Consider the following 13771-nt stretch of genomic DNA (forward strand, 5'->3'; position numbering starts at 1 on the left):
AGAAAATTTACAACATGAATACTTGTGCATAACACCAGTGCACTACGTTGGTTTTTGGGGCAGTGAGTAGTGTCAGCCAACATTCCCACAGCACTCAAGGAGTGAACAAGGTGTGAGCAGGTCACAGCCCATGGTTAATGAAGCTATACCCCTGCTAAGAGGGGTGTAACCACCTGATAAAAAACCCTGGGCAGTGGATGAGGGGACTGAGGGACCAAACCACTTTTTTGCCTCAGCCTTCAATGGCAACCACTCTGCCCACACTTCTATCATGGATAGACAGCAGGATGGGGACTGGGGGAGCAAAGTACCTCCCACTGTAAGTACAGGTCACATTTGTGACCGCTTGAAGAACCTGAACATACACAACTCTGTGGAACCTGATGAAATACATCCCAGAGTCCTGACTGAATTGTCTGAACTTCATCACTTCAGGCAGAAAACCTAAAACCTGTGTACAACCAGTGCTAACAGACTTTCTTTAGGAACACCCTACCTATGTCAGATGTGTTAAACTACAAGTAATTTATCAAAATCAACCAAGAATTATTTTTTTTTAATTTATTTGGGTCTGTATTTTGCTTACAGTAAATTTAAAGAGTTTGGCTGTTGAAATAATGGATGCAGATTGCTAATGCCAGTTTAAACCTATTTTGCCTTTAAAAAAACCCCACAGTTAAGTTTATGGTAAATAAAGATTTATTTCAATAAATTAACCCTAGGACTTAAATCCCCAGAAGGTCTTTTCCCCACTGCTCTTAAGGAGCAGTATTTCAGTCATTCCAGACATCCATACCGCTTCAAATTCATCTGGCCGAACAGACAGCATTTCAGGAGAAAAAAAAAAAAAAAAAAAAAAAAATCAGAGTAATTTTGTAAAGTCCCAATAAAGTAAACAAGAAGTAGAGCAAGTAAATACAACTACTATAAGTCTGTTATTGATGCAGCCTCGCATGGGTGGTATTTTTATAAGTACAGGAAGGAGGCAATCGAAGGACTTGGACTCCTTGATCCTTGTGCGTCCCTTCTGGACTGCGGGATCCTTGTGCGTCCCTTCCACCTCAAGATAGTCTACGATTTCATGGAGGCGCGGGCAGGTGCGTTTGCTGCGGACAGCCACTCGTTTCCCCGTTCCTGTAGCACTGTTCGGGCCAGCCCCGTTCACACGCGGCGCGGCGCTCGCACCGGGGCGCAGGGGCCGCTGCCCGCGGGCCGGGCGGGGCCTGTCGGTGACGCGGGCCGGGCGGGGCCCTACAAACGAGCCGGCGCCAGGCTCGGGCTGCGGCGCTGCCGGCCGGGCGAGGCGGGCGACAGCGGGCGCTCGCAGCCCCCCGCAGCCCCCGCACGCCGCCGCCGGGCGCGCTGCCCCCGACGCCGCCGCCGGCACCCGCGGGCGCCCATGGAAGAGCGGGGCGAGCGCTGCCCTCAGGCTCCGCGCCCCGGCGGTGAGTGACGCGGGGGGAGCGGCGCGCCGGGCGCTGCGCCGGCAGCGTGGGAAGTTCGGGGTGGGCGAGGGTGCGGGCGGTCGTGGATGGGCTCGGCAGCCCCCGGGACGCGCTGGCGCTGCCGCCCGGCCGGCACCTGCTGCCGGCAGGTGGGAGCCCCGCGGCCGCGGCAGGCGAGCGCCGCTGTGGGGCTGGGCAGCGTCTGCCCGGCCGGGCGGCACCTGAGAGCTGTCCCCAGCCTCGGCGGGGACGCTGCCTCAGCCCTCCGGACTCACTCTGAGAGGCAGCGCTGACGGTGGGGGTGCGACAGAAAGCGGGGGCGTAAGGAAAGTGTTCGGCAGCACCTGGCCAGGTGCGGCTTCTGGGCACTCTCTTCATCTTCTTTCTCCTGTGGCAAAATGAGAAGCACAAGTAAGGGCAGAGTGGTAGGGCTCTGCAAGCGGGGCGCCTGCCTGACGGGAGAGCACTTGCCAGAGCTCTGCTGAGCATCTTCGATCCGCTCGCTCCCTCACGTAACGCTGGAGCCGGCGGGATGCAGCGTGCCGAACCTGGCGAGCTGCGCTGCGCTGGGGGCACAGTGGGGCTCGGCAGGAGGGCACATAGCCTTAATTCGAGCTGATTTCTGTTTTGAAGGACTGGCACCCTAGAGTAGTACAGCAAAGGCTTGGTTACTGCAGTTCTCAGTGTGCTTTCCTGGGATAAAGGAGTGTGCGCTTCAAATCTTTTGAGGGTAAAAGGATGCTGAGAGGGAGGGGTGGTAGCCTTCAGATGGAAGAGTTTGGGTTTGGTCTCGTCTTCCAGCCAGACATTCAAAAGATCAGGAGGGGGCACACAGCTGAGTACAGGCAGTTCGATCACCTCGGCTGACTGGGAATTAAAGTACATTATTCTCCTTCCTTTCTCTGTCAGTGTAGTGGGTTAAGGGCTTTCCCAGTTTCAAGACTGTTCCTCTTTGGATTTTGGTGTGGGGAAAAAGAATACCTGTGAAGTTCTAGGAATATCATGCTTGAATAGCATGGGGATAGAATGTCTGCAGGGAGCATCTTTCTGGCATGAGAGATCCATGCAGTGCCCACTCCCACTGAGGGAGAGCCTCTGCAGTATGTATGGCAAATGGATCATAGTAGAACACATTCAGTTAGATGAATGCCTATATATTCTCTGGCTATCAAACTTAATTTGTGAGTATAAATATAATAACTGTTGCAATTTACATCTGTCAGCATTTGTTACACTCTCGAATAAGTGAATTTCTCACCTTGCTCAGAAACGAGCACCTCTCAGTAAGAGCACAGTCACTGACATCAACTTCAGCTCTCTCTTGCACATCCACCCTTTCAGGACCCTCCCTCTTTTTTTCTCCTCTTTCAAAAATGCAGGGGGTTTTGATACTACATAACCAAAGTTACCTCTGGTAGGTCAGCAGGAAGGATATGCATCTGAAGCAAGGCCAGCTGTTTGTTGCAGTGGAGAGACCCTAATTTGACAGAGCAAATTCCAGCCTCAGTATTGCCAGGTTCCCGTCCATGTCCCTCCTCTTGTCAGGATATTACCTTGGTTATTCTGAACTAGCCATATGCTTACACAGGCATTACAGAAAACAGAATGGGTGGAAAACACTTTCCAATACATGCATGTATGTCAGATAAATACAACTCTTCTGCTTTTCATTAGAAGAAACCAAAAAATGTTTTTAGTAGTCTCACTAACCTGGGATCTCTCCCTTCATCTAGAAATGCCCCTAAAAACGTATAGGATATTAGACCCCAAAAATATGTCAGAGCTGATGGATTTCCATGAAAACTTTTAATAATGAGAAGACAAAACTGCAGTACACTGAGGCAGACCAAGATGGGAGAGCCTGCTGATCATCTCATTTGTCAGTCCAGAACATGAGGGTTCCCTCCAGGTCACTGTGTGGTGCTTTGCTTAGTAAATTGATTGGTTTAGCTAAGTCTAATACAGTGATGACCTCACCAGTATTCACCGTGCTCCAGTGTTATTCTGAAGGCAGGAGAGTGGAAGACACAGAAGTCTACTTGGAATATGAACTAAATTACTATTTTGAGGTGTGGAGATCTTTTTTTTTGTTGTTGTTGTCTTTATTTTTGTTTTAAATACCGTTATTGAAATAGGGCTCACATCCCTGTGTAAGAGGCAAGAAATTGCTTGGCAGAGGAAATGAGAATGGGATTGCTCCTGTGCTCCCTATGTTAATACATCTAGTTAAGGTGAGCCTTTGTACTGAAGGGGGGCAAGGCAGGACAGAGCCATCTTTTCACGCACACTGTTTTCTTGGGGACAGCTTTGATGAATTAGGAAGCAACTGTATTAACTGTGCAGTAGATTTCTGCTTCCTAATTAGAATGTGACCCATTTTGCTTGGAAAGTGGGGTGGGAAGTAATTTCTGCACTTTGAATTGAGCATTTGGGTTTATGAAGGGGGTAGAGGAGGCAGTGGTACAGTGTACCCTCTTTATGAAAAAAATGGAATCTTGACAGGTATTAAAAAAATGCTAGAAGGGGTTAAGGGAATTCCATGTTACCATTCAGTATAAAAAAATTGTGCATCCTGAGCTTTTCGAGTTATTTTTATTCTGATGTAATGTCCCATTTTTTTTTTTTTTTTTTTTTTTACCTGCATGAGGTTCTCTGAAATCTAGGGTATTTTCTCTTCTAACAATTTTTATGATCTCTTGCCATGAAAGACTGGAATGGTCCCTTCTGGCCTTAAGAAAGAGAGCAAGCATGTTATATATAACTACAGTCTATTGTAAATTTGCTACCTTACTGCTCATACTGGAGCTGAACTCCTTTAGATGTCATGAACTGGTGGCCTATCTAATTTGCATAAACTGTATTTATCACAGCAGGTGCAGAAATACAGCAGATTTCAGCCAAAAATACTTCCTACCAAGTCAGCCTTTCTCATTTTGTGAAGTTCCCCTTCCCAAAATGTAACAACCTTTTAAAGTGTATTTCTGAAGTTGTAGTGCTGATAGACAGTATCTCATCTTAACAGCACTGAAATTATTAGATTTCTTAATATCTGACTATAAAAGTTAAAGCCATGGTTTAATCTTTTCTGGTTGTACTACAGTTTTAATATAATTTGGGAAATGTGCATATCATCTAGCACTGTAAGACAGGTTTATACAGTTGCATGTAGTTTCATGTCCCTTCTTAATGTGCAGATGACTTTGTTGATATATCATGGGGTGATCAATAGTTTGTGGTTTTCAAGACCTTCAGTAGTATGTAGTTCTCTTTCCTTTACTTATCTCTTTCCTTCCACTTATCTCTGTAGCACTCACTAATGTAGGAAAGTATTTGTAGTTAATTACTGGAAACTAGAATTCAAGCATTTCATTGGCAAATGTTGTTTAAAACTTTTGTTAAAATGGGATTAAAAACCACAAGTGCATGCAGTAGGAAGTATAGGAAGAATTTCTTCATGGAGAGGCCATTGTGATACAGACAGATAAAAATAAAAAAAATCAGAACATATTTTCAAGAAAAAAACACATTTCATAAATTGAATTAAATTTAAAAAAAAAAAACCTGCTCCCTTTCCTTTCTGCTCTTGGCTGAGCTTTAAGTGATAGCTGTACTGGGAATTTTTATGTTATCAGGGTACAAAGTGGCACTTGAGCTAATGTAAACAACTAAGCAATACATCTTATGGTGGACAGAGTCTACTATTAGAGGATAGGAATATACTGTTCATATCAATGAGTTCTTGAAGGATTTCAAGTACACTGCTATTGCTCTAGTTCAGTTTTTTGAAGCACATCACTGCATACAAATGTTCAGAACACTGACTCTTTATCAGTTTAGGAAGTTGGTTATCTCAGTTAGGGGAATTTTTTTTACCAAGAGAAGCCAGCATAGCAGATGTGTGGGCTGTACTGCACAGCTTGGTTTAACCAGCAATGTTAGTCTTATATTTTGCAGTACTGTGTGCCCAAATATGTGCAAGGGAAAATACAGTCCACAAACTGTCCTGAGGTTCTATCACATCAGCAAAACTAAGTATTCTTTGTAAGAACAGAATGTCTTGCTCAGATTTTCAGCTCTAATCTCCCTCTACAGACAAACTTCAGCAAGTGAAGTATAGTTCTCATTCAGTCCAGAGTGTATTTTTAGATGGCTGTGCAGAGATCTCTCCAGTGAAGGGATTCAGTTCTACAGGGAAATAAAGTGAGGCCATCTGAAATTTAACCTGTTTGTCCACAGTCCCTAAAGAACCAGGAAAACACAACTTCTCTTTAATGAAGGTGAAGTCACTTGCATGCTGATGGAAGGATGTTGTCTTACCTCTCCCAGTGACTGTCCTGGTACTACCTGGGTCCCATTAGCTCTGCTGCACCTCTCGGTGTGTTGCTGTAGGCTTTTTTTATGAGGTCAGACTCTGCCTGATGCTTACTGACTGTCCTACAGGCACTTCTTGTGCCTCTTCCTACCCACTTGGGCAGCTAACTCAGAGGTTCTTGTGAAAGTTCAGAGCTAAATCTAACCCTATCCAATTCCCAGCAAAAATGAAGTTATCAGTCCAGGAAGAAACGACGTTATTTTGTTAATGCATATTAAACTAAGAAGTCGGTATAATCTAGATGGTTTATGCAATGTCACTGATGACACTCATATCGAGACATTAAAATGCCTTTGTAAAATATTTAGAAATACCAGAAATTACAAAATAGTAAAACATGTTTCAATGAGTACTGAAACATGCTTAAAGGTCAATGACCTACGACAGCCTCTGGCCTTCATTCTGCATTTACTGATTAAATTTTCTATTTATTTCCAAGTCACTATTACTGTTGAAGAGGTTTTAATAATAAAGTCCACATTGAATCTGGTTAAATAAACAGGATGGCACATTTCACTAATTAATTGGAGAAAGCTGAAGAAAAGATTAAGCAAAAGCAATCAGAGTTTTTGAAAAGTCTTGGTATAATCTTCACAGCACCATTTAACATAAACTGTGTTTCTTTTACAACTTGCTCATTTACTTGTAGCAAGTACAAAAGTAATGGCTGTCAGTTAAATTTTTTGAACTAATCTGCAATACAGAGTCATCAAGTGAAGTCATGTATGCTCTGCATGACTTGTGGACGCAGTGAAGAGAATTCTTAAAGCAGAAAAGTAACTTGGCAAAGTGCGTGCTTTAAGCTCCTCAGTACATGCTTCTTATTGTTGAAAGAGGTTTTCAGACCCACAAATTATAAAGCTATGGAATACATGTTTGCATCATCTTATATAAACCACTGTAATTCTAGACACCGAACTACAGATTGACCTAAAGCATTAAAGTGAATGTAGGACGTAAGAGCTGAATGACAACCAATTTATATTCTGCTTTATTCCTGAAGACCACTCTTCTCACACACTGTGTATTTTATGCTGAATTGGGAGGCACAGTTGTGTCCATTGTGTTGCATTAGTCTAACAAAACAAAATAATTGATCCAGATATCAGGCCTGTACAGTGTGGGAGAAACAAAATAGAATGGAAAGAAAAGGCAGACAAAGCTTTATTTCTTGCAAACAAAACAACAAAAGAATATAGGTACTCAGAAGGAAATAGTTACTGATATGGGTTTTGGAAGTGCACAAAATAAATGCTACCAATACAGTAGAGGTGTTCTGCAGTGGAGGATGTGCACCTGAACAAATAGCTGAGGAGGAACAGTGAAATTCTGTGTCTGAAACAAAAGATATTCCTATGTTATAATGAGATTTCATATTGGAACAGGAAACAGTTGCTTTTGTGCATTTAGAAAAAGTGGTGCCCCACAGAAGTCTTTAACAATGGGAAGACATTGAGGCAGAGCTGCACTGAGGCTCAAAAACCTGCCTAAGGTGGGGGCCCTGGTACCACACCTGTAATATCCCACATATTCTGATTTCAAAGATGCTGGCTAAGACAAGAGTAGAGCTAGAATGAAAAGACACCTTGCTATGTCTTTTTCTCAAAAGTTCTTGTGGTATATTCAGCTACAAGAAGGCTTGAATAAAAAAGTTGGCAACTGACTAGTATGCAAACTATGAGTTACAAATTAAGAATCCCAATGAATTAATATATAGCATTAATTTTCTTTTTCAAAGAGAAAACAAAACACCCTAAAAATCTCCCAACAACAGCAGGGGAAAAAAATCAACACCACTCCCGCCCCTTTCCAATCCAGCGGTGTGTTGTCACTATGAGACCAGCAGCTAAAATTTAATTTTTCCAGAGACAGTCTGTTACAGAACTTGGCTGTTAGCGTAGCATATTTCAACCTGACTATTAAGAAATAAGTGTTCTTACCAGAAGGCTTTAAATTCACTTCTTTCCACACAGTTCAACCTGTTCCCTGCTAGAATCCTATTATGCTTTTCCAATAAGGTGTTAAGACAACTGCTCCGGCTTACTATTTATGGAGCCAGTGACTTAAAATATACTGTGAAGTAAGTGGCTATTCCTTTAATCTGTGACCTTAAAATTCAACAGAGTTGATGTTTTGCTGTTCTTGTGTACTGAGCTGCCCATCAGTTGCTGATCCAATCTGGCTGATGTATCCTGTGCTCCCATTGCTGCTGAATATTGTGGCTGCATAGCTCAGTGAATTTACCTATATCAAATTTTCTGTCACCCAGTGTCTTCCCCTCTCAACATCCATACTGTGGGGCTATTAATACTATTTCTTGTTAAAAGTGATATAGATTAAGCTGAGAATGATTAGGAGGAATGGTGGGACAGGGAAAGAGAGCAGAAGACTAATGATGACAGATGAAGTGGAACTCTTCCAGACAGAGAAAAGTTAACAGTGGCCAAAAATGGAAAAAAAAACCATATTCCTCTGCAGAATTGCCTTGCATCAGGCATTGCAGAATAGCCTGAGACAAGGTATGCCCACAAGCTCAAAGCCTGTGGGCATACAAGGAGGCCCTCTCTTAACTTCACATGTATTGTGACACTTTGCTTCCCTTTCTTACAGCCTCAATTTCTGCTTCCTAACAATATTGCTGCCTTATAGCCCATTAAAAATGGAAAAAGGGAAAGCAATGAAGTGATAATCAGTGGAAAACATCAGGAAGCAGACCTGTTCCGTTCAGGATGGAGTCATGACCTCTGTAAATGCAAAGCTATCAAACAGAACTTTAGATTACTTAGAAACACATCATTAGTCCTTGTTGCACTGGGACTTAGGTTATTGTGGAAAAGTCATTAGTTTCTTTTCAGATTCTCTGGAGAATTTCCAAAACCTAGCCCTTGCATTTCCTCAGGTTGTTCATATGTAATTTCATATTTCAGCCCTTGTTAGCTGGCACAGTATGTGCTGTTCCAGGCTTAAATTCATAATTATAGTACCCTACTAAGGCAAAGCAATCAGGTACTCAGCTGCCATGACTTCTACTCCTAAGTGAAGTTAGACAATACTGAAATCCACACCAGCCCTTCACTGAGGGTACAAAGTCTTTGGAAGACATTGTAATTCAGGGAGCTTGTGTACACAGCCTGCTCATACTGCAACAATCTAATAGCTCTACGATGTGTGAAACTGCTACAATTCCACTTCAAACATTGCATTAAAAATACCCTGACCTTTAAAGGGTGTTCAGTGGTGGTATTTAGTAGTCTTTTGATAAAGCCTAAAGTTAGTTCTTTACATCACAGCAGCTTGCTGGCTAACTCTTGAAATGACCTTCAGAAGTACCCATTGTGTATTTTTTTTCTGAGTGTGGAGTCGAGAACCACAGGTCTTCTAGTGTTTTGTTGATTCAGTCATACTATAGTCTATGGTTTCATTATCTTACCTCTTTGCAGGGCCAGTGTGCAAGCCACCTATTTTATCCTTAGAAACAGTAAGCACAAAGCAAAAGTTAACTTCACTTAAAAATGACACAAAATTCAACTTTTCCTTAGTGTGCTATTTACCTAGAGCTCTTCCTAATTCCTTTCTAGGAGAGTGTTGCCTTCTCACAGTGGACAGTTCTATCTACATTGCATGAGCCCTTTTCCCAGGAGGTTTGATTTCTAAGGTTGCTGTTACATGGTTCTTTGAGAGGCTGTAATTCCCTACAAGACCCTCGGCTTTTAGCCATGCTCTTTTGGTCCCCTCCACACCTTTTCCTTTTTGTGTTTTGTTTCTAAGACAAACCTATTCTTGTAGACTAAAAAAACAATTCTCCTGATTGTGGTTCAACTCTAAGGAAATCAGATTTTTAAAAAATAATAACTAATAATACCCTGTGTGCAAATGAAAGATTCATAATATTCATGTCTCCTGATGACTGGAAATAATTTTCTTATGGCATTGTTGCATATGCCTATCTTTTAAGACATTTAATTGCGCTGAATTATCTATGAGCCTGGAGTTGGGAAAGCTAAAGTTTGTTCAGTTTTGAAAAGAAAAAGATATTTGCAGTATGGCTGAATATAAGATAATGTGCTTTTTCTTTTCCCTCTTTCAGCGAAGTTTTTGCTTGAGAAATACACTCAATTCACTCAGCAAAACAAAAACCACTTTTAAGGGTTGTCTTGGTGGAAATCGCTCTATGCCCTATTACCCACTTGAGTGAAACCAGACTAAGAACTTCTGTCATGGCAGCTTTTCTGCTGGGAGCTGTGTTGCTTATTGTTCAACCTCAGATAGTGCCTTCCAGACCAGCTATAAATTCAAATGCTGAGACTTCTTCTCAGTCTGTTCAGAGAGAGCTTTTAAAGAAAACCTCTCAGAAAAATGACTTCAAGGAGAACATTCATTCTAACGGATCATGTCAGCAGCTGCCACAGACTATTATTATTGGAGTGAGAAAAGGTGGAACAAGAGCTTTGTTAGAGATGTTGAGTCTCCATCCAGACATTGCAGCAGCAGAAAGTGAAGTTCACTTCTTTGACTGGGAAGATCATTACAGGAATGGATTGCAGTGGTATATTAATCAAATGCCATTCTCGTATCCCCATCAGATCACCGTGGAAAAAACTCCAGCATATTTCACATCACCTAAAGTGCCTGAAAGAGTTTATAACATGAACCAATCCATGAGACTACTCCTTATTTTAAGAGATCCAAGCGAAAGAGTACTGTCAGATTATACCCAAGTGTTCTACAACCACATGCAGAAGCACAAGCCGTACCCATCCATTGAGCAATTCCTGATAAAAAATGGTGAACTCAATGTGGACTACAAGGCAATAAACAGAAGCTTATACTACATTCACATGCAGAACTGGCTGAAGTATTTTCCTCTTGATCATATCCACATTGTAGATGGGGATAAACTAATCAAAGATCCCTTTCCAGAAATAGAAAAGGTAGAGAGATTTCTGAAGTTATCACCACAGATAAATGCTTCAAACTTTTATTTCAACAAAACTAAGGGATTCTACTGCCTGAGGGACAGTGGTAGAGAGCGCTGTTTACATGAGTCCAAAGGACGAGCACACCCACAAGTAGATACCCGGTTACTCGGGAAACTGCAGGAATATTTCCATGAACCCAACAAGAAGTTTTTTGAGCTTGTGGGCAGAACATTTGACTGGCACACGTTTGTGGCAAGTTAGTGGTAAGCTTCAGAACCTATGTTCCAATGTACAGTTAGAAGATTTAAAAAGGGCATTTAAGCTATTATTTATTTGTAAAATCCATAAATACTTCTGTACAGTATTAGATTCACAATTGCCATATATACTAGTTATATTTTTCTACTTGTTAAATTTGAAAGCATTTTGTATTGTTTTTCATGGTTGTTAACATTGTGTATGATGTGTCTATATGAAGAAACTAAATTATTTCATTGCAGAAGGTGCTCTCTTGAGAATGTGTTGTCTTTTTAATAAATAAGAAATTCATTTTGACAGAACATTTCTGAATTATTTGAATACTTTGGCCTTCCTGGACTATTTTCTCTAATTGCTAATGAATATGCTAAATTTTACCTTTCCATTTTTCTTAAAGTGTGGATTAATAATTTCTTTCCCATTTGAAAATACAGTTGTAGTTAACAAATTGTTCAATCCTGCTTTATGAAATTATTTCCTGTCAAAGTGGTGGTACTTACACATGTTGGGAAATGCACACCCAAAGGACAATGGAAGTCTCTGTGTAATTTGATATGTTAACTGCTATACATAACGTTCATATTCACTGTTATAACAAGTGCTCCTCAATTCTTTGGCAGTACAGTGCAGGTTTCATGGCAGATTTTTAAAGATTCTGTGAGGACCAGCTCATAAAATACAGTTGGCTGTAGAAATATGGTCAACCTGAACACTTCCAGTCTCCGAATGTATGCATACTTCATAAAAAGGTATGGTTGAGAGAATTTAAGCAATATAGAGACTTTTCCAAGGCTGCTTTTGACTGTTCCTACATTTCATAGCACATTTATGCTTTACCATCACTGAAAATAAACACACCAGAAAAATTAGTTGGTCTGCATTCCAGTAAGCAGCAACTTCATTCATATAAATATTACCACATTTGTCCCCTACTTAAGGCTGCTTTCTATGAGTTTTCAGTTGCTTCATGCAACTGAAAATTGCCTATGGACTACTATTTGTTTAATCTCCTTCCAAAAACCATGATGCCAGGTCTTGATTAGATGTATTTTGTGGGATTAACCCAAATTCCAGGAACTTGCCTTGTTTTCCATCTGCTAAAAATGGAAGTTAGATGTTAGTACATTGGTAAAGACTTCAGTTGTCCTTATCTACAGTGGTTATGATGTCTTGTTAACCATCAGTTTCTGGAGTTAGAGTTAATCCAGTTTCCACACAAGGCTTCTCACAGTGCTTTCAATCCAAGTACTGATTTTTGTTTCATGATCTTGAGTTTAGTTGTTGACTGTGCAATGGTAACACCCAGTAAATTTGAACTTGTAGCTGATTGTAACAATCCTTTATAAAATTAAAATGTAGATTCATTCTTTTTTTTTCTGGTAAGCTAGTGCAAACTTGGGCACTATGACAAGGTATTGTCTAGATGCAAATATCTCATATTATGCCTCTTGCATGAAAATTTGCAGATGCTGTCCCTCTCTCTCCCACTCCTTGTGCACCTGCCCAAGCTGTATTCAACCTCAGAGAGGTTGGTGGTGTTTTATAAAGCCTACAATGAAATGGTATTGTACTCAATAAAATATTTTCTGAATTGCATTTTTCCTTTCTGTTTTTTTTTCTTAAGTTTATAGTTTGGAAAACCAGAATTTAGGATTCAACTCCAATTTAGATTTCAGGTAAATGTTACTTAAGAGCTTAGCTGCAGCCTGTTGCTGTTGATATGAAAGCAGTTGTTTGCTGCTGGGTTGTGCCTGAATGGTCCACTGCTGACCCAGAGTATACAAAAAGAAGGGAAAGTTTCTGGTGGCAATAATGTCAAATCTTACATGAGGCAGATGCCAAAAACAACAGAATCATAGTACCATCATGTTTCTAAAGTTTTAGAAAAGAGAAATTATGGGGATTTTGTGTAAGGTGGGGCACTGTTTTTTCCTACACTTATCCCATTACCTTGGTAATGTTACCTCTGCATGAGCCAGCTGGACCAAAGTGACTTTGGCCCAGACAAAAGACTTCCATTAGTGCCTTCCTGCAGTCTCAGATTAAGCTCAGCAAGTTCACCAAAGTTTTGCTGAGAAAGGAAGAATTCTAGCAGGCATGTGACCAGGAATTGGAGGAGTACATGAAGGCAGGGCTACAAGTCCACCTGCAGCAGGCTGAACAGGGCAGCACAGGGCATCAGTGTTGAATTGGAAATGCCTGTGCAATACTGACAGCTGATGTTTAGTGCCTAGTGCTGCTTGATACCAGTATTTTGCCTGTCTCTAGGCAGGACACATGCACACATTTCCCCACACACAATATGGCTTGTCTCTGTAGAAAGAGAAGTGCAGCATGAAGCATTAGGTTACTATTACTGTTTTAGTGCTCACAGAGCCTTGTCTGCAGGATCCAGAGGTGAAGTGCCCACTTCAGGGGACATTCTGAAGCAGAGTATCACATGACTCACATCCTCGACACCAAGTTCAGAGGGTTTCATAGAAAGTATATCATGCCCAATGCTTACAACTTGTGCAGGGATGGCATGGCAGTACGATCCTTTATCTGGGAGGTAGCTCTCTGTTATCTGTGATGGTGATGAACAATAAATCACACCCACACTAATAATAACAGTAATGTTTACCTACCATAGGTTCAACAGTTCGAGTTCCAATTCTGAAAACTGTTCTGAATGTGAATGTTCTGTTTAATCAGAGCAACATTCATTTTCCACACTAATTACTGTACTTAAATATATTTACTAGGCTGTTTCTAAAGAATTGTTAGACAATAACAAA

General features: G+C 41.3%; 1 protein-coding gene across 1 annotated transcript; it reads left to right on the forward strand.

Annotated features, from left to right (window-relative positions):
• The first annotated feature begins 1285 nt into the window (after window positions 1-1285).
• HS3ST1 (heparan sulfate-glucosamine 3-sulfotransferase 1) lies at window positions 1286-12590 on the forward strand. Its single transcript, XM_064418636.1, has 2 exons — window positions 1286-1445; window positions 9905-12590. The coding sequence occupies exon 2, from the start codon at window positions 10035-10037 to the stop codon at window positions 10995-10997; it is 963 nt and encodes a 320-aa protein (XP_064274706.1). The 5' UTR covers window positions 1286-1445; window positions 9905-10034; the 3' UTR covers window positions 10998-12590.
• Window positions 12591-13771: the final 1181 nt, after the last annotated feature.

This window comes from Passer domesticus, chromosome 4, assembly GCF_036417665.1.
Source record: "Passer domesticus isolate bPasDom1 chromosome 4, bPasDom1.hap1, whole genome shotgun sequence".
Taxonomy (NCBI): Eukaryota; Metazoa; Chordata; class Aves; order Passeriformes; family Passeridae; genus Passer; species Passer domesticus.